The sequence below is a fragment of the Hoplias malabaricus genome, chromosome 8 (assembly GCF_029633855.1).
Source record: "Hoplias malabaricus isolate fHopMal1 chromosome 8, fHopMal1.hap1, whole genome shotgun sequence".
In the NCBI taxonomy this organism is placed as follows: Eukaryota; Metazoa; Chordata; class Actinopteri; order Characiformes; family Erythrinidae; genus Hoplias; species Hoplias malabaricus.
In genome coordinates, this window is record NC_089807.1 from 39,254,706 (window position 1) to 39,273,540 (window position 18,835).

Sequence of the window (18,835 nt, forward strand, 5' to 3'; positions counted from 1 at the left end):
CAGTCATGAATTATTGCTACAAATCCATAAAACATTTCATTAACAGGACTAAATCACACCATGGCCCTTCGTTGCCGTTTCGTCATTACGTTTGATCAATGATTGTACTGTAAGCGATCGAGCAGAGTTCTGCTGGCGAAGTGCTGTGAATTTACGAAGGGAAAGGAATTAAAATCAAACCATTACATTGTTTTGGCTTAGTCACACAAGAGTTCAAACGCATCCTGAGATCGCATTTAAAATTGCATTACAAGGTTTGCACATAAAGAGAAAGATATGGGGCCCCTAAGAATCCAAGCAAGGGATTTCCTGATTTATTAACTCAGCGGCGTAAAACTCTCTACACTTGTCAGGTGGTTTACGTTAGTCTTTCGTTAGTGTAATAACAAATATAGCAAACATTTATCATTGGCTTTTTACAGCGCGATTTCTGTGAAACAATTTCACAGGGGTCTCCTGAGAGGCCTTGATTACTAAAGCTCTAATCAGCAGTGTCCAACACGCACAGGGTCTTGTGGTTTGTAATCTCTACACTCAGATGAGACATATATGTGTGTCTGTTGTACTAATACCAAGAGCTATGCCTTCTTCTCATGGGAAAACCATCCATTTCACATGCCTTGATAATAGCTTGAATGTTTTCTGATTGCGTAATGTTAGGTTGTGTGTAGTATTCGATAAAAAAAAAATGTCTCAGTTTTATAGTCCATGTTAAGAGCACATATAACCACATGATTTGAGCTTAAAGGCAGTCACGGCACAACTTTTAGAGCGCTTTTAAATGCCTGAGACGAGTTTAATGTCCTGTGATTTGGTTTATGTTTGAATGGGGTTGTGCTGTCAGCGTCCCTGAACAGTGCGCTGGTTTTATAAAGGAGTGGGAAGAACAGTGCATTGAGGTTAACTTCGCACGTGCTCCCCACTGAGCTGAAAATTCAGGGAAGGCTGATCTATGCAATTAGGCACGCGTTTGTGGCTTGGCGTTCCCTCGCTCCGCGCAAATAACAACCTGTGGCAGGGTCACTGGAGATAACAGAGGTAAATGCACAGAGACAAGGGAGGTTTGAAACCTCATGCCGTCTCGTGGAGACACGGCTTTTTCCATAAGACCTTTGTTGAGATTTACAAGGCTGGCGTGAATTCCCCACCTTTGAGGGAGAGCTTGGCCTGGGTTTTCCCGTTCTTCTTCCAGCTCTTGTTTTTGCCTGAGAGTTTGTTGTGCTCCTCTAACGACGAGATGTGTGGGGACAGAATGCTCTCTGAGAATGGGACGCAGATATCTGAATCAGGGAAAGAGGTTTTGCATCAGTATTTTGGCTTGAAAATCAAAGGAACAATAATTACAAATAAGGCTTTTCAACTGGGAAAAAAATATAACGGCGATATGTGAAGATGTTTTAATGATACACAGAATGCACCACAATCTACTTTCCATGAAGCTTGTGAATACCTTTCTAACCATGTTTTTTTAATGCAGGTTTAGGCAGGAGGAAGAAAACAAAATGGCATTCAATCAGCTGCTTATTACCACAGTTTATTCTGCTGTATGGGCCCTTGAAAATGTGATTATTCATGATACGCATGTAATCTTATGTAATTTATCTTAATAATAATAACATAGTCTACAAATCGCAGGTCATCTAAGGATGGCCTTCTTCTATACCACGTACAGTTGCTGCAGCGGTTCCCAGGGCAGCACATGGCATCTCTATGGCAGCGCTTCTTCTTGCGGCGACAGGTGAGGCAGCGTGAGGGTGCTCCATGAGGACTGTGACAGTAACTACCCACCGAACACTCTTTATCACTGCTGCATGGGTACACCTGCACATAGAGAGAGAGAGAGGGAGAGATAGAGAGAGAGAGAGAGAGAGAGAGAGAGAGAGAGGGAAAAAGAGAAGAGAGAGAGAGAGGAGAAAGAGAGAGAGGAGAAAGAGAGAGAGAGAGAGAGAGAGAGAGAGAGAGAGAGAGAGAGAGAGAGAGAGAGAAAGAGAGCCCAAGTGTCATAAGCAAAAGTCTCATGTTTATAAACTGTTGTAGCTCTATAAAACAGTCTACTACCCTACTGAAGGAATTAAACAGCTAGCAAAATCTCAGGGCCTCTGACCCAAACAGTGATGATTTGAAATAATCAGACATTTCCCAACTGTGATCAGCTCTTGTCTTAAGATTTAAATGGACATACATCAGTGGTATTCTCCCTATCAAAAACAATCAAAGTCTAATAACAAGTTTCCCGGCTTTCCTGCAACATGAGAAAAAAAACCAGCTAATACTAAACAGACATTACATGCAGAAACTCCAAACTCCAACTTTCAGTCAAATAAATCTAACCCTGACTCACTGATCACAGTCTTCATTTACTTCTCTGTCGCCAAGCGTATTTTTATGTGACAGCCTGATACTTGGGGTAAAATTCCCCTTGACACTAACCGGTTTAACAGAGTGTGTGTGTGTTGTTCCTGTGAATCAGAGCCATTCCTTTATAGCCAAAGTGGACAACAGCCTCGAAAAACAACATTATATTTTCTCCCTCAGCTGCTAGTAATATTTTGCCATTTGACCATAGATGCACCGTCATTATCTCATAATAAAATGGCCTGACACGGATCTTTATTCTGGAGAAAAGTCGTGGCCAGGTCCAACCCGGCACAAACCATGGCCACCCCGAGAATGGAAAAGGAGAGTCAGCCATCATCAATAAAGCATTTATTACAGAAAAGTTGTCAATGTTATACTCTGTGAATGTTAACACTTTAGAAACGTAATATTTTTGAAACGTAAACGCTGCCATCAGAGTGTTTACCAGTCAGTTACATGATTCTGAGGAGAATGTCTCCCTTTGGATAATTTGGGAAGGCGCACTACTCTTTGAGCTTCATTCTATGGAGAAGGCGCTCTAAACAGCTAGACTAATATGAGTATTATGAATGTATCTTTGTGTGGTCGGCCAGCTTCCTTTTAAATCCAATCCAGTTCTATGTGGAATATGCCCCGCCAAAATTAACCAGCCATTTTTGCAAATTCCATCACAGTAAACTATGATGACAGGTTAGTGTTTGAAAATGAATTCTGTCTATGTCCTGTCTAAATATTACTTTACATCAACACACTGAGCAGGTAGGTGTCGCCGTCACACAGCTCCAGGGACCTGGAGGTTGTGGATTTGTGTAACGCTTCGGGTGACTGTCTGTGAGGAGTGTGGTGTGTTCTCCCTGTGTCTGCGTGGGTTTCCTCCGGGTGACTGTCTGTGAGGAGTGTGGTGTGTTCTCCCTGTGTCTGCGTGGGTTTCCTTCAGGTGACTGTCTGTGAGGAGTGTGGTGTGTTCTCCCTGTGTCTGCGTGGGTTTCCTCCGAGTGACTGTCTGTGAGGAGTGTGGTGTGTTCTCCCTGTGCCTGCGTGGGTTTCCTCCAGGTGACTGTCTGTGAGGAATGTGGTGTGTTCTCCCTGTGCCTGCGTGGGTTTCCTCCGGGTGACTATCTGTGAGGAGTGTGGTGTGTTTTCCCTGTGTCTGCGTGGGTTTCTCCGGGTGACTGTCTGTGAGGAGTGTGGTGTGTTCTCCCTGTGTCTGCGTGGGTTTCTCCGGGTGACTGTCTGTGAGGAGTGTGGTGTGTTCTCTCTGTGTCTGCGTGGGTTTCTCCGGGTGACTGTCTCTGAGGAGTGTGGTGTGTTCTCCCTGTGTCCGCGTGGGTTTCCTCCGGGTGCTCCGGTTTCCTCCCACAGTCCAAAAACACACGTTGGTAGGTGGATTGGCGACTCAAAAGTATCCGTAGGTGTGAGTGTGTGAGTGAATGTGTGAGTGTGTGTTGCCCTGTGAAGGACTGGCGCCCTCTCTAGGGTATGTTCTCGCCTTGCACCCAATGATTCCAGGTAGGCTCTGGACCCAACACAACCCTGACTGGATAAGCGCTTACAGACAATGAATGAATGAATCAACACACTCTCCTATAGTTTAATTTCGGCAATAATTGTGTTAATGTAAAAATTTATGTTAAAGTGTTGCACAGTACACAACACCAATGCATCATTCATACAAGTCGTGGTGGGTCCAGAGCATACCCAGAATCACTGGGAGCAAGACAGGAACACACCCTGTACAGGGCGCCAGTCCATTACAGGGTAGCGTACAACCACTAACATACTCACACCTGTGGACAATTTCACACAGCTACGATATCGACCAGCATGTGTTCCTGGATTGTTGGAAACATACCTCACAGACACAGCGATTGAACCTACAAGCCCAGGACCCATACCACCCTGCTGAAATACCTGGAATCTTAATCAGTCTGGAGTTTCTTCATAGCAGCTGTTTCTGTTCTGTCAATGTGGAGCATGTCTGTGTTTGTGTTGTTATACATCTATGTATATTTGTTCGAATCTCTTGTTTAGGCTTACTGAACACTTATCCAACAGGCTAGGATGATGCTACAGTCCTCACTACAGTCTGTACTAATGTCTCACATGTGCTGAGGGATCTGTTGCCTGGGGTAAGGGTGGGAGTTGTGTAAATATATATATATATATATAATAATAAAATCATTTATAGTTCATTCAATTTAAATGTCCTAAAGTCTCTCACTGCCCGAACTGGACGATGCGCACTCTGCCTTCAATTCTAGGCTAACACCCGGCCTTTTACTAATCATCAGTGCATCTGGGACGTATAATGAGAAATCAAAATTCAGCATCAAATCCTTGGCCTGTGGAAGTGACACAGCTCGGAAAGTGAACTGAAACAGATCGGCTGTATCACTGCTCATTGACATCTGTAAAAAAAGGTCTCTAAAGTGAATACAGACCGAGTTAAACAATTTAACGTGCGTGCAAAAAAAGCGTATTGAAATTGCCGAACATTTTAAATCAGCTGTATTAACAAGGCCCGCGTCAATTAAAGTCAGATGAGACTTCTTCCGTACGCTCCTCCGCAAAGCCAGCTCTCTCCTCGGATCGGTTTCATGCTCTCATGAGTATTAATTTAACGACACGTCACGAGCGTTTGATGCTCCTTAGTGCTGAGAGGTACTGACAAATTCACATCAGTCCTGACCGAGACCGAGTGCTTGACAATTGCTCCATACACAGCTCGAGCCAGAGCGGGGTTAGAGCTAGTGCAGCATCAATCAGAGAAGAGCTCCAGATAATGACGATTTACAGAGGGAAACAACTGACGTCATTGTAACATGTTCTCTCCTCCTGCCTCAAATGCGCAACACATGTTCTGACAGACTACAGCAGGCAGAATATCTCAATATCAACTAACTCTCAAAGATCTTATTCCATTCCAAATGTGCTGTGGACACTGAGAAGACCTAAGAAGATCATCCCTTATTGAGTAAGCAATACAAATACTGTTACATTGGAAACACATGGTGAGTGTTGTTCAGCCTGCCAAAGATACATTAACACTAAGAATGGGAATTTAAAAAAGCACATGCTGTCTCATAGTTGGCGCGTATTTGTATCTGTCCATTAGAATGTTTTCGTTTAGCTTACGCAATGACATCCAAAGTCATAGCGGATTATACGGCTGTGCAGGGCTTTGTGTCGTCTAAGGTTTCCGGCAAAGATCACTGACAAGATACGTCTTATGAGATCGATAGCTCACTTCCAAACGTCTGTCTAAAGTGTGGTTTTTAAACGTTTAATCCGTGTCACGGTAAAGCTTTTGACGAGACGTTCAATTTCCTCTGGATCAGTGAAGTGTTGTCTTAACTTCCTGTGAAATGAAAACATCGTCGTGTTCATTTTTGATGATTGTATCTTCATTTCACATCCGGTTCACAGTGATCTTTCATTTGACAAAAAGACTAAACAATAACTGGGCCGTTGGAATGCAGGCACGGTTCTTGAAGAAACACCAGCAGCTGAACAGACCCTCATACCACTGATTAAATCATAATCCTATAGATAATGTGGAGTGAGCTTGTCTTTCTGTGATGATATCAGATGGTAGGGCTGGAGGATCTGTTAATTACTGTTACTGTTTGACATGGTTCATCACCTTAAGAACATAAATAGGTTATTTTAATTTTACAGTATTTGGCCGAAGTGCTCAACTAGAGCAAAGTAAAGATCATTTCAGGTTACAGAAGCACGCAACTGTAGGGTTAGGAGTCTTGTCCAAGGATTACTTAAGTCAATGGCATTATCCGCTATGTTTAAGGATCATTTTGCAATACGTGTTACTTAATTCATCCTCATATCATCAGACTGCTGAACGCCACAACGATAGGGCAAAGGCAAACCTGTTTAAATAAGTTCCCACTAATACTATTATTGTCTTCCAGTCTTTAATGCTGATCTGGGAACAGTTTTTAGATTCTCATACAATACATTAACTACCGCTTTGGGTTGGTGTGGCAAGTATGCGAGCCCAAGACCACTTCTGTATATAAAATGTATAAAATATATATAAAATGTAATTAGCGGCACGGTGGCGCAGCAGGTAGGGGTTCGGGTGACTGTCTGTGAGGAGTGTGGTGTGTTCTCCCTGTGTCTGTGTGGGTTTCCTCCGGGTGCTCCGGTTTCCTCCCACCGTCCAAAAACACACGTTGGTAGGTGGATTGGCGACTCAAAAACGTGTCTGTAGGCGTGTGTCTGTGTTGCCCTGTGAAAGACTGGCGCCCCCTCCAGGGTGTATTCCTGCCTTGCGCCCAATGATTCCAGGTAGGCTGAATGACTGAATCATTTGAATGACTTTTCTGGATCTGTGATCTTTTTACATTTTCATATGTATAAAGTCATATCAAAATCTTTTCATTTAAAGATTCTTTAAAGAAACACCAAGTAAGATTTGTGTTTTTTGCTTCTGAGACTCCCCTAGTGTGTTTATCTTTTTTACAACACTGTATCGGTGAAGAAGGGACAGGGGGTGGTTTCCTACCTTACTCCAGAAGTTACATAGTGTGTTTTCTCCAGTACTGAGCTCAGAGTAGCAATGACAGAGGCTCTCATTACAGCTCAGTGGAGCATAACGATTTTTAAGCTGTGATTGTAAAGTAAAAATATTGCATAGAGTTCCTTTAACCAGTCATTTTCTATAATATGTAAACGTTTAGAGCAGTTTTACAATAACACTAACCCTATTCTACACAATGCAGGTTGGGCAATAAATCAATTGTTATTTTGAATAATAGTTTTGGCTTCTAATTATTATGCAAAGAGGGCAACTACAATGAAAAAAACACACAAAACTACTGTGCCCCATCCTGTTTTGCAATGATGCTCTTGTTTTGTCTTGTGTTATAAATTCAGCACCTCTCTTTCTTTTTTCTTGGACTTTAACCCCTCCCCAAAAATACCCAAAACTCTCAGTCATATCAGGTCACTGCTGGAAATAACAAATGTAATAAATGTATGGTGTTTCCCAAATCAATGAATACTCACTTTAATAATAATAATGATCTTAATATTGGCAAAAACCTTTATTATCATTTTGTGGCCGTTTCAAGCAGCCAACTGCTACCCGGAGACATAGACGCCACCCTCATCCTGGGCAACAGACGCTACCATCTGTCTAGGCAACACATAATTTAGCAGGCAGCCTTAGACGCATAGCCACATCTCCATGTAATCTTATCACTGCAGATTTTAATATCAATCTCCTGAAGGCCACTATGCCTTTTTATTTTTTATGCTTTACTACTTGATCCTCATCCCTTACTGATCTGCTCTGTCTCTCCCTCCCTCTCTCTCTCTCTCTCTCTCTCTCTCTCACCCCTATCTTCCAGAGAGGGCACAGTGACATTAAAAGGGTGGGGGTGGTTTAGTTAGGGGTAGGAGATAAGCGTGAGGCTGATAAGTCCCGAGACAGAGACAGATGAGGGAAGCCGCTCAGGTCTCGTGCCGGCAAGATCAATAGTCTCGAGTCAAACTGTGCGTGCCTTTGAACCTCTTTCCACCGTCTATTTTCCCTCATCTTTTCCACAAACCTGTCACTCCAGGGTTTGATATCATTGTTGGATAGTGGTGTAATAACCAAGCCCTGTACAGATTTGCACCTCTGTAGCAGCAACATCTGAGCGATTGAGCTCTGGCCTAGATGGGTTTGAGTCATCTTTCAGAGCAGCGATAATCACTTCAAGTGATGCTTAAAGCTTGAAACAGTCTAAATTATTACATAATCCAAACAATCCAGATGACCCAACATTTCCATAATACTTTTCCTGAGAAAGGACAATAAATAAAACAATTCGGCTGATATCCATTTTCAAACCACAGGGTAGAACCCTTGGTTTCATAAGACTCAACACGAGTCCGGCAGTATTTACACAACTGAGCGTGTAATCCCGAATAGCGTGCTGCACATAAGCTTCCCTTCTTTCACACACTCTCCTACTGGGCCTCAGGGCTTGGCTGGATCTGACCTTGAAAAATCAAAATGGACACTTGACACCATGAATGGTGTTAGTAAGCTGGGAGGGTTTCCCAGAGTAAAATAAACGATTTCACTGAACAAACAAAACCCCTACCGCCTCAAAGGGTGAGGTCCCCTGCCGTATCAGATCACCCAGGCGATCTGTGCTTTCTCTCGCTGTTTGAAGCACAAGTTTAAGGTTAATCTCTCCACCACAAAACATGTGTGTAGCTAACTCTAAAGGGCCACATAAATGAGAGGCTGTCATTCATTCAACACAACTAACATAAACACGGGATGTGCCACTTCACGCAGACAGGAATGGCAGCACCGGGAGCAGAGCTAGTTAATGCTAGTAACGGATTTAACTTTCTAAATGAACACAGGCTCCAAATGGATGGGTTAACCTTGTGCCAGTTCTCTTTTTCAAGTAAAAACACACAGGATTTATCATCTAGGGTCTTCTTCCCTGAAGCCATTTTGTCTGAGAGCTGAAGTTGTTGTCTCTGATTTTTCAAACCTGTGGTGTGAGGATGTCCAAAAATACTGTACACCATAACTTTTGGTGGACTGCGTAATTCAGAAATGAATAAACTAAGCGTTCTGGTTTTGCGCTGTTTCCTGCGTACAGTGCAGGCTCTATAGGGTTGCCCCGCCTCCTCGTCGGATGTCTCTCCAATCACAGAGCTGGACCTGTGTTTACGTGAGAGTGCAAAGACTAAGTAAAAGGGGTACAAAACAAACACAACCAGCACTAAAAAACCAGTTGTTTTAGTAAAGCGAAAACAAGACTGGAGAAGAAAGAGAACCGAGTGAAAACGGCTAAAAAACAGAGGTTCTGCACCTCACTCCTTACTGCTGTACCCTCGGGGTTGTGGTGAACAGCGAGTGGCTCATTACCATTTAAAGCAACAGGCACTGAAACCACACGTTTTGAACAGAGCTGTTTAGACGGTGTTAGCTACGTTCACTTGTGGAAAAGAGGTAGAATACGTCCTCTTTTAATTATTAATATATTAATGTAGGTTATGGGGCGGCACGGTGGCGCAGCAGGTAGGTGTCGCAGTCACACAGCTCCAGGGACCTGGAGGTTGTGGGTTTGAGTCACGCTCCGGGTGACTGTCTGTGAGGAGTGTGGTGTGTTCTCTCTGTGTCTGCGTGGGTTTCCTCTAGGTGCTCCGGTTTCCTCCCACAGTCCAAAAACACACGTTGGTAGGTGGATTGGCGACTCAAAAAAAGTGTCCGTAGGTGTGAGTGTGTGAGTGAATGTGTCTGTGTTGCCCTGTGAAGGACTGGCGCCCCCTCCAGGGTGTGTTCCCGCCTTGCGCCCAATGGTTCCAGGTAGGCTCTGGACCCACCGCGACCCTGAACTGGATAAACGTTTACAGATAATGAATGAATGAATGTAGGTTATAGTGACAGTCATGTCTGTGTATACTAATTTCTATCAAGGGTTTATAATTAGGTATGGGAATACCTAAACCAGTGGTAAATTAATTTTTGTGGACACATGGAGGTTGTTACCAGGGCACAGACCTAGCATGGATTCTTAAGTTTGCTGACTCAGGATGCCATAAAGAAGAGAAATGTATTAAGGTTTCCCTCATGCTGGCAGTCATGGCATCCCCTGACCTCAGCATTAACTATTAGCCAGAGAGGTGTGGTTAGCCCAGCTAGCGCTAACGAGCCATCACACCTGAGGCTGTTTTAGTTCCCCCTCTCAGCTCGTTAGCATCACTAAACAGCCACTTAACCCCAAAAGGGGGCAGGAAGGGAGACCTGCTTCCTCGTTTTACAAGCCAGAACCAAACACTCCGGTCCTCTCCTCGTTAACAGAACCTACATGTCGAATTAAATAAAGGGACCGGTTTGAAGAAAGGAAAAAAAAAACGACGTGACCGGTCCGCTGATGAGAAACAGGTCTTGCACTCATGCAGTATATAGGCCATATCCCGCCACGATTGAGGGGTTAAAGGAGTGGTGTTCGCTGTGCCCATGCCAGTACTCCTCTTTTGGCAACCCACAAAACCAGGAGAAAGCCGCTGCCCACCCACATGCATTTACTCCAGATGCCTCTGGTGAAGTTGTGACTGAAACAAACGGTAGTTTAGCGTTTAAAGCTGTTACGAGCGACATTTTTATGATCTGTGGATCTATAAAGAAAGGAAGAACAGAAATGCCCAATACTCAATATGCTGTTCGCAAGGGCCTGCACAGGGTGGGGTGTTGCTCAGCAGACAGTGAAATATAAACATGTCAGGGTGCCATAAGCTTCCCTCGTAATGGTTTTGACTGGCTGGCTTTGGGGCTGTTTGCTAATGTGACCGTTAGAAAAACACCAGCCTCTCTTTAAGGGTGAGAGCGCAACAGTGGGTGGCCAATTTCTCCACACATCGTCTGCGGGTAAAGCCAGTGGGGGCTATTTATTAGGAGCTTATGTTATGATCCTCCACTTATCCTTTAATGTTAGTGAGTTAAAGGCCTTGGGGGAATACATTTCAGCAGGCGTCTAGCGAAAAGATAAAAATGTGGCGCATTCATCTGAGAACAGATTTGATTTGGGAATTGCTGGAGACTGACTACGTGTTTTAAGTCTTTTAAAACTTCACTGGCTTAAAGAAAACCTCTGTCCAAAGGCTGATAAAAGCAACATTCAGCACCTCATCCATCATACACTGTAGACATGAGCGTGAGCGAACTACAGTGTACACACTCTCTCTTTAGAACGGCACCTAGATACGTATGCTTCGTTTGCCAGCTTTCCCTCAGTCCATCACTCCTGAATCGAACGTATTCTCTGGCTCACACCACTGGAGTCCATAACCCTAAAAATGATTGACTATGCCACACTGAGGTAAGCCTGTGAAAGTAAAAAAGCCCCAGAATAGAGCCATGCAAACCATACGAATTTAATTTGACTTTATTTCACGCTGGAAGAAAGCTGACCCTGAAGTTGTTGCAAATCACAGGCCACACTTTCCCCATTAAAATCACACTACTACATCTAAGTTATCTTTGATTTACCCCTCACATAAGCAAGCACTTTCCACGGGGTGGTCAGTGGTGTAATCCTTGGGAGATAGGCTACTGGCGGGTGGCCATGGTTTAGCATTTGGCTACAGCGTCTAAAGAAAAAAAATCCTGGGAATCATTCGGTGTCCAATCCCACCGCCATTATCGCTATTAGCCGTCTTCGTTTGACTGAGTGGTTAAATGTAGCATGACGGTGCACTTGTATAACAATGGTGGACTCTGTGAATATTGCAGTCAGTTCCACCAAAGTGGGTTGGCGACGTTGGGAAGAGACATTTAGAGGTAAGAAAGTACACACTGGGTAAAGGAGCGAGCTTTAATCACCTGTTAGGGCAATAAATTGTGGCCGTTTTTGCTGCATGCCTCCGTTGGATATTTACCACCGTTTATTTCAACTGACAGCACAGTGTGAGTTACTGGGCGCTGACCGCACTGAAAAGCAGCAGTACACTATCAGTCATTTCTATGAGGACTTTAGTGTAATACTACAGATAATTATGGCATATAATGTGTAAAAAGAGGATCTCAAAAAAGAGGATTAACCTTCATTAGTTGACGAAATGATGAAAGCCGTCTCAGGTTATTACGTTATTAAGAAGAAGAGTAAAATCTCCTGTGGATTTGGTTTTACATTTCCATTTAAGTGTGGAATCTCCATTGAGAATGCTGTATAATTGAGGCCTAGGTTTAATCTCTGTCTACAAAACATTAAACCGTATTTATAAAAGGCTGTTTAAGTATGAAGATTAAATAAATGGGAGATACACTAGGTGTATGTATCATGCACGTCAAATTCTAAATCAAGTGAACAGCCTATAAGGCTACATCTCTAAAGCAGGCAAATTCAAATAGACTGGCACATAAAGCAGAACACCTACGTACTGCACTGTGTTCAGTTGCTTGCTGTAAAATAGATCATCCTCACTGTGGGATTGGCTGCATTTAAGCTCCAATGTGTTGTAGTTTTTACCCAAGCATTTAACATTTAACTTGGCATAGCGTTTACAACAATAGCCAGTGAAAACGGTATGTTTACAACATGTATGGACCCTCTCATCAGACGTTAGAGGCATAAAAGCCTGTTGATGATGCATTTTAAATGTGGAAAACATTTAAAAAACGTTTTTTCCTGCTTTATACCTCCAGTCGCCGCACTTAAGCTTAAAACCACCCATAAGAGCCGAGGGAGGTCTCTCTGTCTTTAAAACATCTTCAGCCCCTCGTTAAGAACATGCAGCCCCCAGCGGGAAAAAAAAAGAGCTGTACATTTTAGTGCGGAAATTAAATAAGATGTTCTATCAGATTCACCTGAACTCCGAATATGAATTTATTAATTAAAGGAAACTTGGAATTTCTCCCGATGTTAATGCCAGCACATTAGTCGTTGGGGTCAGCGGGTGTAATCAGCAAGATCTCAAAATATGTATAACGCCCTGATACAGATACTCGATTGCAAACACATGGCTTGCATAATCAACAAATAAAATCATTGCCAGCGGAACGGAACACTCAGGAGCCTAAGGTCACCGTGCCCAATGCCAAGCATTGGCTAGACATTCATAAAACCCTTCAGCATTGGGCTGTGGAGCAAAGGAAATGAATTCTCTGGAATGATGGAACTCCATCAGTACCTTCGGGATGACTGGAAGTGGTGTTCCTGATGGAGAACTAATCATCCAGGATCAGTACCTGACCTATTCGGAAATCTAATAAAGCTCTCCCAGAGGAGCAGAAGCTGCTACTGAAGCACAGTGAGACAAGTGACCACTTAACACCATTCATTTAAGAAGAAGGGTGTCTGAGCAGGAGCCTGCAACTGGTTTACAAATCGATGAGAGTTGGAGACGAGGGTGAGTTTGTCTTCTTATTTAACACTTTCAATGGTGTAGCAGTTACATCTAAGTGTGAACGTTTGTGAAAAATGTGAACGTCTTTTTGTCCTATTATACACTCTGTAGAGTGATTTCCCAGTGGATGCAAGGTTCAGTGCACTTTTTGTTTACTCTCTGATTTTAAAACACGGCGAAAACGCATCATATATGCCATTGTTTATGCATTATGTAAAATAGGTTACACTACATTCTGGGGGACGTCTACACGTTTCACGTCTGGACCAAAGGCAGCCAACGTTTTGCAACGTTTAGCTGTAAATAGAAAATGTCTAATTTGCATATCTAATTTTATTCAATCTGACGGAAATTAAAAAAAAACGAACGATGTTATTTCACGAGTTAAATTTATAAATTCACTAATGTTTGTAAATTATCCTCAACGTTAAAGTGACAAAGACGTTGTCTGGACGTTGGTTTAACCTGAATATTTAAATTAGTTCACCCCAAAGCTAGAGTGAGTTTACCTGAATGTTAGAGAGAATTTTTACCTGAACATTAAGTGAGTTTACCTGGACGTTAGAGTGACTTTACCTGAATATTAATATGTATCTACCTGAACGTTAGAGTGAGACGTTTACCTGAACGGGGACGTTGCTCTTCCTGTGCACGGCCGCGGAGCGGTTGGTGGCCGGTGTGGGCGCCTCGCCGAGCGTCAAAGACTTGATGAAATTCTCGGCGTCTCGCGCAGCTCCAGGACGCGATGGTGATAAGGAGTTTCCGCCTTTCGCTCCGAGCGACGCCGCTGTTGCCAAGAGCAACGTAACCGTCCAGCAACAGCAGTAGAGGCTCCGTGTCAGTACGAACATCCTGACTTGAGTTCAGTTCTTCTGATTTACTGTAAACGGCGTTTAAAGTGTCACACACCAACTCAGAGCTTCTAAAAACGTCTGCGAAAACTTCTGAGAGGGGAAGAGTGTAAAGTCCGTTCAAGAACGTCCGTCAAAATGAAGGCAAATGAAGCCAAAACACATTGTAAACAGTGCGGTGACACGAAGGGGTTCAAATGTATATGTCGAGCATAGTCAAATAGAATGTGGTCATACACTCAGTAAACTGCAATAAAACGTTGGATAAATGTCCGTGGTCCCTGTGTGTGGAAGCTTTGTGGAGAAGCCTGGTACCTTCACTTTGTGGGACGCGCGCTTTTATAGGCCCCACCTCCCCCTATCTAAACACACACACACACACACACACACACCACGTCCCACGTCCCCACGCCCCGTTACAATAACTCGCCGTACGCTCCTCCTGAACGCGGATTGGGTAACGGAGGATAAAAGGGAAATCACTAGATGTAAAATTTGAAAGAATTTACTGCTTCATTTATTTATGATGAATATATTATGTTAGGATTAAAATAAAAAAAATATTTGTAGCGGTAAATAAAACGATCGCGTGAAATTTAATGAAACGTTCAAATTAAACGTTTCAAATTTGCTCCTTTCTTAATGACATTTAGTGTAGAAACAAAGGTTTTCATAATTTGTTGATTGATCAATGCGTGTGGGTGTTTGTGTGTGTTATTATTATTATATAGTATAATATTAATAATAATAATAATTATATATATATTACAATTTCTAACAAATATCAAAGGATAACAAAAAAAATAATCGGACATATATTTATTTACACAATTATTAAACAAACACTCACAATTTTCAATTTTATAAAGGCGTATTCCTAACAGATAAGTGTATAAAATAACTCTAAATTGATGCAAGTTCAGAATAACTTCAAATAATTAATAGGTTAATGTTAAATGAGTGAAACTGGTAGCGGAAAACCTTCAGAAAGAAATGCAACTAATTTTATAAAATATTCATATTTAAAAAGTGGAAAATAAACGTTGTAAATAAATGTTGATAACTTAATAATGACTAGATTTATTAAATGTAATAAATATTCATCAGGAGATCATTACAAAACATTATATTATTAATAATTTAACCTTTCCAAAGAATTCTTCAAACACTAAAACATCTAGGACCTTTGTAGGTACAAGCTCTGGAGGATCACTTCAGGACAAGCTTGTGAATGGAAGTTCTGATAGATCAGATTAGCTAAAAATAGACTTAGCTTATTGTCTGAGTCTGAGTTTTTCACTTTGGAGTCAAAGAAGGATCTCACTTCTTTTGTATTTTTTTAACAAAATGAAATGAATTTCCACGACAGCCAAACTCCAATTGGCCGAAGAGGACAAAGGTCTCTTCAAATGAAACACTAGTGACAATTCCATTATGAGATTTGTGCAGCCGGAATGAAAAGCAGATGGTGGCAAAACAACAAACAATAGCTCTCAAATATGACTGTGTAATATGAATATGATTTGCCTCATATAGTTGTTGCCAGTGTCCAGCTGTTGTTTAGAGGAGAAATTACTGAAGACCGGGTGGAAAGGCTCCTGGGGAGAGGCAGGGAAATTTCATTACAAACAACTGACATGTGAATTCCGCTTCGGAGAGGTAGGGGGTTCGTTAACTTGAACCATCCGAGACCTTATTACTGCATTAACTAAATTTGGAGATAAATTCTTATGTGTATGTCCTGGCTTCAAATCTGAGAATGAAGTCTCAGGAGTCTGACAGCCACATGGTTCTTAGTACAATCTTGTGCAGTACAAAGCTCTTTAGAGCTCTTTAGAGCGGTTTAGAGCTGTTTAGAGATGTGTTTTGCACACTTAAGTGATGAAAGGATAAAGAGCTTGTGAGGTAACTGGAGTTAGTTGGTCCCAGGGCTCGGTTTGAAGGAGGACGTCAAGTGGATGTCACTCTCCTTGTTGTAAACAGATAAAGATCATCACATTTGTAAAACTGCCACCGAGGCATCACATGATGTCTATTAAAAAATGTTATTATTACTCCCGAGGGTCCTAGCTGTTGATATGTATTAATATTAGCATTAAGCTAACAACAAACAGAGCTAGAGCACTAACCAATGGGCGACGGCTGCTTCTTAAATATTAAACACCAGCTAAAGGGCTCAATAGGAGAGTTCACATCAATTTAGTGGTTGAGATGAGAATTAAGATGTGGGGTGGGGTAGTGGTGAGGGAAGGGGTGGGAGGGGGGGGGGTGGCATGTATTTTACTTTAAAACTGACAAAGAACAGATTTTGTTCCGGAAACTTCACCAATTTGTGCAAGATGTCACTCATGGACAACAGTGAGCGATGCTGTGATCACAACTCTTAGGTGATCACATTATATCAGTATGTGTCCTTCAACAAGACTCCTAGCCCTACATTCACTTCGCTCTGTAACTTGATTACAATCGCCACATGGTAACATTTATGTTTAGGCCATTTAGCAGACTCTTTCATCAAGAGTGACTTATAAAAGCACTTTTTTTTTATCGTATTTAGAGAATACATTCTCACTGGTATAGATAGGCTCTTAGGTCCTCTGGATAAGAGCATCTGCCAAACTGGGACAGGCCTGCTAATAGTTAGCAGAACGTGATAATCTGGAGTCAGTACACATTTTTAGTATTATTATTATTAGTAGTAGAAAGGGCGGCACGGTGGCGCAGCAGGTAGTGTCACACAGCTCCAGGGACTTGGAGGTTGTGGGTTTGATTCCCGCTCCGGGTGACTGTCTGTGAGGAGTGTGGTGTGTTCTGTCAGTGTCTGCGTGGGTTTCCTCCGGGTGACTGTCTGTGAGGAGTGTGGTGTGTTCTCCCTGTGTCTGTGTGGGTTTCCTCCGGGTGACTGTCTGTGAGGAGTGTGGTGTGTTCTCCCTGTGTTTGCGTGGGTTTCCTCCGGGTGACTCTCTGTGAAGAGTGTGGTGTGTTCTCCCTGTGTCTGCGTGGGTTTCCTTCGGGTGACTGTCTGTGAGGAGTGTGGTGTGTTTTCCCTGTGTCTGCGTGGGTTTCCTCCGGGTGACTGTCTGTGAGGAGTTGGTGTGTTCTCCCTGTGTCTGCGTGGGTTTCCTCCGGGTGACTGTCTGTGAAGAGTGTGGTGTGTTCTCCCTGTGTCTGCGTGGGTTTCCTCCGGGTGACACTCTGTGAAGAGTGTGGTGTGTTCTCCCTGTGTCCGCGTGGGTTTCCTCCGGGTGCTCCGGTTTCCTCCCACAGTCCAAAAACACACGTTGGTAGGTTGATTGGCGACACAAAAGTGTCCGTAGGTGTGAGTGAATGTGTGTGTGTGTGTTGACCTGTGAAGGACCAGCGCCCCCTCCAGGGTGTGTTCCCACCTTGCTTCCAGGTAGGCTCTGGACCCACAGATAATGGATGGATGGATCAGTAGTAGTAGTAGTAGTAGTAGTAGTATATATGTTGGTCCGATTGATTGCTGTCTAATAACAATTAACAATAACATTTAAGCTTTTAGATTTATACATAAATCAACAAAAAATGACCACCCTCCTTGAAAATGTGTTCCAGTCTCAACCCTGATTCTGCTGTAGCAGACAAAGAAAGCCTACTTAGTACAAACTGGCCAAGCTTTGCATGAGAACTGTATTTTTGCTTTGTTTATTTAGCTAGCGCTAAAGTTTAGAACTGACCGATATGTGTTGCAAGGTTCAATCGACACCCCAAGCTTTCGTAAACTAATTGACTTTTGATTGACACACTGTGAGAGTCTGCACTTCAAGCTTTAGAACCACAACACCCAGAGGCATGTTCACACCAAAGACAACCGGCTCTTGTTCTGTACCTGATTCCATGCTCCTGAGAATAGCCTGCATGACGGCATCATATAAAATGCCACGTTATCTCATCTGTGTTATCTCCCTGATCACAGATAAGCTGTGCCAGAGATTCAGGGAGAAACAGCGCTCCAATGGGTTTTGCGAGTGAGGCCTTTAGCACCTAATTACCGTAATTACAGTCCTACGTCAAATAGCCTCACGTCTTTAGCGTCAAAACAATGATCCGAGTCATCTTTTGTTATTCTACATTTTGCTTAATACAAATATACTGTAGGTCAATATTTGCATCTAATCTAATCTAACCCTAACCCTTGCTTTAAAAACTAGAACAAAGCCTTTGTTGAGCCTGTGACACTTTAACTTTGTGTACTTCTCCCAAGTCCCTCCCTCAATCAGAGGTAAAGTAGTCCAGTCTGCAGCACTAAACAAACAATAGCCATGTGTCCAATCTATAGACACGGTATGGAAAGCTTGACTATGGCTCGTGCGGACATCTGCGTGTCTGGATTACACCGAGCTTTCAAGCGCTTTTAAAAGCCTCCGCTGCCGATTCAAAGGCTGGGAACTTGGTTAAGTAATTGTGGTCACAGCCTTTGATGTAAGCCATGTTGTTGGAAACCTTCTCACCCCAGCACATTGAGCTGGTTCTTATTAATGGATCACACAGTTTGATGGCAGCGTTCTCCAAGCAGGTCCGACGCATACAGTCGCCATCAATCTCGCCCTGTCAGAGGGACGACTGCATCCTGCTGCATGCACAGGGCTTGGCCCACCCTGATTTTCATTGTGTCGGACTGGGGGTAGAGTCTGGAACCAAAACCCATAACACATGCGTAGCATGGGAAAATATGCAAATGTATTACGCATGCACACACACAGAATAATTTTTATGAAAAATAAAAG

General features: G+C 42.9%; 1 protein-coding gene across 1 annotated transcript in view; it reads right to left on the bottom strand.

The window, feature by feature from the left end:
* The window catches only part of dkk2 (dickkopf WNT signaling pathway inhibitor 2), an 18,502-nt gene extending 4,069 nt beyond the window's left edge, over positions 1-14,433 (bottom strand). Inside the window, exons 1-3 of the mRNA XM_066679643.1 lie at positions 13,860-14,433; positions 1,671-1,821; positions 1,149-1,280 (exon numbers count right to left, since the gene is read on the bottom strand). Coding sequence (XP_066535740.1) covers positions 1,149-1,280; positions 1,671-1,821; positions 13,860-14,087 — 511 coding nt within the window. The 5' untranslated portion in view covers positions 14,088-14,433. The remainder of the gene's footprint in view (positions 1-1,148; positions 1,281-1,670; positions 1,822-13,859) is intronic.
* Positions 14,434-18,835: the final 4,402 nt, after the last annotated feature.